At 40.8% G+C, this 8,348-nt stretch overlaps 1 protein-coding gene across 1 annotated transcript; it reads right to left on the bottom strand.

The window, feature by feature from the left end:
• Window positions 1-239: 239 nt before the first annotated feature.
• Window positions 240-2,472, bottom strand: MTERF2 (mitochondrial transcription termination factor 2). The gene is made up of 2 exons (XM_075205403.1): window positions 2,400-2,472; window positions 240-1,877 (listed from the first exon to the last, which is right to left on the bottom strand). The coding sequence occupies exon 2, from the start codon at window positions 1,709-1,711 to the stop codon at window positions 545-547; it is 1,167 nt and encodes a 388-aa protein (XP_075061504.1). The 5' UTR covers window positions 1,712-1,877; window positions 2,400-2,472; the 3' UTR covers window positions 240-544.
• Between the last annotated feature and the right edge of the window lie 5,876 nt (window positions 2,473-8,348).

The following is an 8,348-nucleotide window of genomic DNA, read 5'->3' as shown; positions in this document are numbered from 1 at the left end:
AATGCAAGGGATGCAAATTAGTATTCTGTTTTGCACATAAGTTAAATACTGATTGTTTTTTCATGTAGCACACAAATACTTGATAGCTTATTTGTACACTGAAATTTAAAGTTGATATTTGTGTGCTACATGAAAAAACAGTCAGTATTTAACTTATGTGCAAAGCAGAAGACTAATTTGCACCCCTTGCATTGTCACATGATTTTGTCCAGGAGACTGAAATAAGAAGTTTCTCAAGTTAAGATCCTTAATGAATCAGGGCCAAGGTTACAAATGATATCAAACCACCTAACTGGTAGTTGATGGAAATTTGTATACACAGATCTGTAAATTGCACAAAATATCTTTTCATGTTGTATTTTAGGTTTGGTGACCCTTTAAGAAACTGGTTTGCAGTCTCTTTCGGCATTAGTACAGTTGGATGACTGTCAAAACAGATGCAAGGAGTGATAACAAAAAATAGGCCAATAAGCCAACATATACACCTGGTTACTAGTACATCTAACCCTGCTTCACCTTAGTTCCTTGTGAATTGATATCTCCGTCACTCATCCACATGCAAGGGAGCGACAGGATTAAATAGCGGCCGTTCTTTCCTTACTTGCAACTTGACATAGTTAGCTTCAAAATCTTTTCTGTTTCCATTTATTACGTCTAGGCTTTGGTCCTTCAGTTCCCGCCCCAGTTGTTTCATTTTTTTCACCCTGAACTCTATAATTTGTGGGGTGAGCTCTAGCACATTCACACACTCTTTTATTTGATTTATAGAAACGCCTTCTTGGAGCAGATGTTTTAAACGCTCTTCCAACACCGGAACAGAGTAATACAGAAGAGCGGGACATTTAAGGATCAGCTGCCTCATCTCTTCCTCACTGCATTCAAAAGTTGCCTTTGTAAACAAAACCCCCTTTTCCATAGTGCCGCAGGTCAGATCAATGATAAAACCTTTAAGTTTGGACAGAAGCTTCAATACTTCTGCGTCGTGAAAGCCCAAGTTCTGTAGAAACTTCAGATTCTCCTTTATTGCCAGAGAAGACTTGGAGAGGACAAATGGATCTTGACTTATTAACTTAATTAACCAAGTTTTAAAGTTCTCTTTTGTGCCACCCAGACTAAGGTAATTTTCCTCCAGAGCATCGATCATTTTCTTATTGCCTTCAACCTGATTACAAAAGATTTGCGGAGCACTTGTTAAAAGTCTGCAAACAATTCTGTTACGGAGTCCCAGGTCTTGAAAGTATTTTATATTAGCTCGTTGATTTATGGGACTTTTATAAGCAAAGAAGGAATCTGGGAATTTTGTTATTATTGTTATTAGTTCTCCATCCTTAGGACAGACTAAGTTCCATATGGATCTTTGAGTGTTGATCTCTGCAGGGTTTTGTAAAAAAGCTTCTGGACAAGACTCCAGAACACCGGCTACTGTAATCTCATTCGCTCCCATCTCTTTCAAGATATTAGCCGTCTCTTCGACATAAGCCGCTTCCTTAAAGAGTACCCAGTTCTTTAACTGGCGAATCTTCTTAATGTTGACAGACAATTTATAAAGATTGTCTACTGTTCTTTTGTTTTCTTCTCCACATTTTTGGCCACCTGGGCCGGAATACAAAGCGTTATATCTCCTGGTACCCACTAAACTGCTGGATACAAACATTGGTTCCTCTGGTCTGATGTGCCATTTCAGGACAGTGTCAATAATGACTTTCAGCATAGTTACTTTGCAGTTTTTATAATATCAGTCCATTACTGCTGTATTAATGAACAATTATTGCATGTTTTATATTGTATTGATGTATCTTGTACAATTATATGTTCTATTTTGTATTGCTGTAGCGGTGCGGAATCGGTGGCGTCATGAAAATATACAATGATCCTACCTAAAAGGAAAATAACATGAACAAATAAACACATTTGGGTGCAGTTGGCATATTATATAGATAAATAAATAAATATTGGTGCTAGACATCAGTGCAAAGTGCTGAAATTCATCTAATGGTAAAGTTAATATACTACACACTTTCATTGCTGTAAAGTATGCTTTACATACTTTTCCTTATTTATTGGAATTAAAATAATTTGTTTATTTCAATACACAATAAGAAAATCTGATCTCTCCTTAGAAAAAAAAATAGTATAAAAATGCAAAATTCACTTTGTTAGAATGGGCTTAGATAACAAAAGCAAGGAAGATCCAATAGATAATTAAAAAGGTACCAACAATATTATGGTGTATCCCACAGTATTCCAAGGGATTCTATCTTTGTGGATGGAAAAAAAAATATAAAATGTACTACCATCTATATAAGAAAAGGTCCCCACTGCTGATGTTTTACACTGATACATGTGTAACGTGTGTCACATATTGATGCATGGAGTTACATATTGATATATGGAGTTACCTGTGCTTAAATCACAGGACTGTTCTCCTTCCTGTTAGTCCTCCACCACGTCTCATTGACAGGACACTTCCAGCGCTATGATTGGCTAATTCAGTAGGAGACCGGGTCATTCTGGGAGTTGTAGTTTCACATCAACGATTAGGAGCGGTTGCAGTAACATTAGCACTACAAATCCCAGACTGCACCGCGCTGGTTCTAAAACTGGCAAAAAAAAGCAGCCGTGAAATTTTAATCTCCACATTAAATTAAAAGGTGTGCTTCCTCGTTATAGACGTTTCAGAAGTAACGCGTTGTTTGTACTGCTTCTTCTATATCGCCACCTTTCAATTCCTAAAGATGGCTGCTGGTTGCTCTAGAGGCGTTTTGTTGTGATTGGCTATGCAATAACATGTGATATCTATAAAAGTTGTCCTTGAATGTTGGGGCGAGGCGTAGACTTATTTGAACTGTATAAAAATATGGGGATGATGATACAGTCAAATTTAAAAATAAATGGGGTTCTTTCTTTTGGGATGTATGTAAACAATATGAAATGCAGCTTACAAAGGGATTTGTTCCAAAAATAAATCTGAAAAAGAAAACTCACTTTCACTCATGGAACTTGGGGTAACAGTAAATATTATCATATCAATGTGCACACGTGCAAAGCCATCAGAATTAGAGGGTCTGTTTGTTATTGCCTTACTTGCCAACTTTTCCTCGTTGGCTTCTGGGAGATCCCGTGGGAGGTGGGTGTGCGGGGACGGGGCATGACAAATCGCATCATTTTGGCACCACCCCATAAACGATTGTCACAATTTTGGGCAATTACAGCAGGGGGCAGGGCTAAGATGATGCGATATTTGTGTCATTAAGCCCTGCCACTGCCACTTATCTATTGCGGGGGCGAGAACCGGGAGGTTGCCCTGCTCTCCCGGGAGCCCTCCCACAAATGCGGGAGTCTCCCGCAAATTCCAGGAGAGTAGGCAACTATGCGTTAAAGAAATGCAGATAATGAATCTAGAGACTGAAGTGTCTTTTACATTTCTGCCTCCATTACTGAAGTCATGTTGTCTTACTTGTCAGTCTTTGATCAAATCTTGGTCTCCATGAAAATGGCTACCTCCATAGACATCAATACACGGACATAGGACATAATTTTTGAAAGGTGTCATCATGCAACAAATGGCGAAGCCAACCACGTCTTGTACTGGCTCAGCATCAGGGAGAATGCCAGACTCTTCAGGGAGTGAGGGAGATCACCCCTATTTCATGGAGTCTCCCTGACATTAAGGGAGAGTTGGCAAGTATGATTATTGTACAGTGGTACCAATTATTATGTATCATTGCGGAAACACTGCTATTCGGAGCTGCCCTTCTTGGAGCCCTGCGGAGACTGCAAATTTACACTTTTAAAAAAATAAAAAAAATATATCTATTCTGTTTATAAGAATCTACTATATAAATGCCTAGTGGCGTGTGGAAAAAACCCACCAAGCTGCAGCGCCACCTGCTGGGCAGAGTTATACAATGACCTATATATTTCTTGAAGGAGAAGTGACAGTTGGGAGTGGTTGCCGGGGGTGACAGTGGGGAGTTTTTAACACCTTAAGTAGCTTGATGAAGGATGTGGCGATGAAGATGAAGGATGAGGTGATGGAGAAAAATGATGAGGTGGTGACATGTGGACAAAACCACGTTAAAAAAGGGCGCTTGCGTCGGGAAGTAACGCTCTTCCCCTGAGGAGGCCTGAGCTAGGGCCAAATGCATGACAAGAACCTTTTTACCACCTTAAGTAGCTTGATTTGACTAGAATGCATGAGTATCATGCACGGGTTAACTTGTATGATATACTTTCTACCTGTTACCACTCCTTGTACTCTGCAAGTGTTTATTAAAAAGGACTTTTAAAATGCAAAAACCTGCGACAATAAATATGTTCAGTGAACATGTAATAATGCAGCGTCCCGTGTGCTACCAGGTGCAAAACACTCCATCGCTTGGCCCTATAACAGAAATTTGGGGAATTGCCTGGCGATGCTAGACCCCTCTTTTGTGGCCCCCACTCTGCACTTCTGTGCATGCACAGGGGCTGACACATGAACCCCCACCCACTCATTTTCCCCCACACCTATGGACCCCATAGTGCAGTGCTGGACAGTCTGAAACACCTCAAGGGCCACGTGGAGCGGCCCTCTAACCTTCAAAAGGGCCTCACAATATCCTTACTCTCAGTAATACATTCAAACAATACATTTAATCACAGAAAGAGACACAGATCTGTATTAACAACAGCAGGAATTTTAAATAAGTGTTGCAAGCTATAACATTCATGGGAGCTACAGATGAATGCCACCTGTTGCCCATCACTGCCATAGCGGTAGTTCCTCCACTGTGTGTAACGTGCTTATATAGACTTTACCATTGCCATAAGTGTAAACTTGGAGTAAAGGAGCTTGTAAGTTGGCTGGGGCACATTGAGTCCACCCTGGTCACAGTCAAAAGGATGACATGTCCCTTGTGAAGTATCCACAGCGGCAAATTTGCTGTTTTCTAGTTAAGTCGATAATCCCATCTGTAGAGCTGGAGGTTCCTGAATGCAATCGAATGTTAATTCTCTGGTTGTTCAACGGAAGATAGTGGCAAAGGTTCACAAAGAGGTTGGTTGGCGCAGGTGGCGGGACTTTTTTAGGTATCACCTTTGGAAGGGTCAGGGTTTCACTATTTCACATACTGAAGTCTCAAAGATGGATCCTGGGACTTTTTCTTTTATTCATCTTATGCCTTTCTCAGAGGGTTTATCCATGAATGATAGAAATGATCCTGTGCAAACCTATGTGCAAAATGTATCATATTAACGGGCTATGGAACTTGTAAGGAAATACAGTGTTGGTGCTGAATTAGTAAAGGCAGATGCTGAATCAGCTTCTGTTGCCTCTGAATCTAGTGTGTTTGCATTCGCTGGTTTTGTGTTTTGGGGATCAGTTTTTTGTGCACTTATATTTGACAATGTGTTATTGTATTTCATGCCTTTAGTTTGAAATGTTCAGTTCTTTTTTTAGACTGGGTTCTTCACAATATTATGGTCCCACTACCTCACTTTTTGTTCATGTGGTTTTTGACATTGTGGTTTGTGGGTAAGTTTTGCCATTAAAGACATTGCCATTTTAAATTTCCTCTGCAAAGCATGGTGGCTTAGTGGTTAGCACTTCTGCCTTACAGCACTGGGGTCATGAGTTCAATTCCTGACCATGGCCTTATCTGTGAGGAGTGTGTACGGTCTCCCTGTGTTTGCGTGGGTTTCCTCCGGGTGCTCCGGTTTCCTCCCACACTCCAAAAACATACTGGTAGGTTAATTGGCTTCTAACAAATTGACCCTAGTCTGTGTGTGTGTGTGTGTGTGTGTGTTAGGGGATTTAGACTGTAAGCTCCAATGGGGCAGGGACTGATGTGAGTGAGTTCTCTGTACAGCGCTGCGGAATTAGTGGCGCTATATAAATAAATGATGATGATGATGAAAGTTGCCATCTATTGGTGACTTGCAAAATCCGCAGTTTAATACATTTACCGCCAGATTGTCACACGACTGCATTTTGGAAATCAGACTGCTCCATATAAAATAGGACATCCCACTACTGGACTTGAACTTTAGAACGGTTTGTTGGGCAACTTGAACTGCAGAATGAACAATTGTATGGTATTACTGAGTTTTGGAACTCCTGGTAATGATTAAATAAATATAGGCATAAAAACAAAGTGGATCCCCTTTTCTCCAAGGTCTCTCCTTAACAGACAGACTTTTACATACATAGAAATCTGTATGGGCTACATTTGGTATTCAAGAAAAGTAGATGTGGAAAAATTAGGGCAAACAGACACCAAAGGGCTGTGCTTTAGCGCATGCAATATGGCTGCTCTTATTAGACAATTCTGACTACCAATGTGAATTGTAGATGGATGCTTAAAACACAATTCCTGTACGTGTTGTTGCTTACTTTTTAATATTATATTTGTTTCTTTATAAGTGGGGTTCAAAACCTTTTTTTGGACAGACCCAGAGTATGTCATTGAATAATTTTCACTACCTATGGTTTAGTGTTTAATTAAAAATCGGTTTCCTTCTAATTACTATACTGTTAATGAAACTGGGGACTTGCACACATTAATAATAATAATGAAACCTGATGAATATTTAATTAGTTTTTAGTACACTATCCAAAAACATGGTGACATTGTGACCCATACTTTCCAAACTCCAGATTTATAGGGATCAACATTTTCTATAAAAGGCAAGAAAGCTACTGTAATAATCGCTCGGACAGACTGATAGAGGCTGGGAAGGTTCCTGTTGCTGAGAGCCTACAGGAAGAATTAACAGAAAAAGTAAGATGTTCATTTATTCACAGTTAGGACATATACCTCAGTAGTCCTTTTTTACTGCAGGGGTGTTGCTTAAAGGCAGCTGTATGCTGGCTTGGGTTCAAGCCAGCATACAGAACTGCCCTAAGAGTTCATACGGTATACAGTAGGGTACAGTAAAAATAATATGTGTATATCTGCTGTTTTGCCTAATTTATCCCAATGTGTCATCATGATCATCAGCTATTTATATAGTGCTACTAATTCCGCAGCGCTGTACAGAGAACTCAATCACATCAGTCCCTGCCCCATTGGGGCTTACAGTCTAAATTCCCTAACACACACACAGACTAGGATCAATTTGTTAGCAGCCAATTAACCTACCAGTATGTTTTTGGAGTGTGGGAGGAGACCGGAGCACCCGGAAGAAACCCACGCAAACATGGGGAGAACATATAAACTCCTCACAGATAAGGCCATGGTTGGGAATTGAACTCATGACCCCAGTGCTGTAAGGCAGAAGTGCTAAACACAGACATCGTGCTGCCCACTAAATGTATAATTCAAAAGTGTTCAGCAGTATGGTAGGGTTCTGATCTGGATAGACTGTGAGGGTTATTTACATAACATTTGCATATATATTAAGGTGCATATTTTCACTAAACCCTAGCAACCCATCAGACTTGCTCCTGACAGCTGTCTGCAAGTTTACCACTAACGACGGTATACCTGCCAACATTCTCCATTTTTACAAGACAGTTGTGGGTTTCTGAATTTAAAAGGGGGAGTGGCTTCATCTGAAATGTACATAATCTTATTCAAAACAGACATGGTTTGGGTGGATAGGGGTGTGGTTCCCGTGTATTGGAGGTGTGGCCTGATTTGTCCTGATTGTTGGCAGGTATGTGTGGGCCAATTGCAAAGAGATCATCTGATGAGTCTTAGGGGGAGATTCAATTAAGCGCGGAATGTTCACGGAGCCACATCGCACCGATGTTATGCCACAAATCTCTGCTCATTTATCTTTGCACCCCATAGAGGTGAGCAGAAAAATGAGCGAGGTTTCCTACCGTAATGGCTGGCAATGTGCGAAGCCGGACATCGGCAGCAATTGCATCTCCCCACAGAGTGTGCAGTGTATTAAAATTAAAATGCAAGAAAAAAGTGTGTGGCTTCTGAGCCTTTTAGCTAAGCTCAAGTTTAGCAGCCGTCCTGGGGAGGGGGGTTTACTCTCTGAGACAAGTATTTGGTCAAAAATTATTTTGGTCACAGCTTTATTAAACACTTTCTAACTTGTATTTGGCAGACAAGCAGCGTGCAAGGCTATTAAAATTTACCACATTTTTCCAGTTCCATCTGTAAAAATCGGGCGTGTTCTGCCTACCATGTAGGCACCGCAACAACGCCCCTAGGCATAAATCACCCTCAATTGCTGAAACCTGGCATGCTGCCCGTATTTGTCCAATTGCTGAAGCTGGAACCAGGCGTGCGGCCGTCTTCTCGGGATGATACTGCCCGGCCCTGCTGGCTCCCCCCTTTCTATGCCTTGCTCGCCGCTTTCCCCACTCTACCAACTGTGACAAAGCAATTTGAGCAATAAATTATATACAC

This window comes from Mixophyes fleayi, chromosome 4, assembly GCF_038048845.1.
Source record: "Mixophyes fleayi isolate aMixFle1 chromosome 4, aMixFle1.hap1, whole genome shotgun sequence".
NCBI lineage: Eukaryota > Metazoa > Chordata > Amphibia > Anura > Limnodynastidae > Mixophyes > Mixophyes fleayi.
The sequence above is the reverse complement of the archived record's forward strand: the minus strand, read 5'-3'. Positions and strand labels throughout refer to the sequence as shown.

Excerpts from the sequence above, each read along its gene's own strand:
- MTERF2 (XM_075205403.1), bottom strand. The coding sequence starts at position 1,711 with ATGCTGAAAGTCATTATTGACACTGTCCTGAAATGGCACATCAGACCA.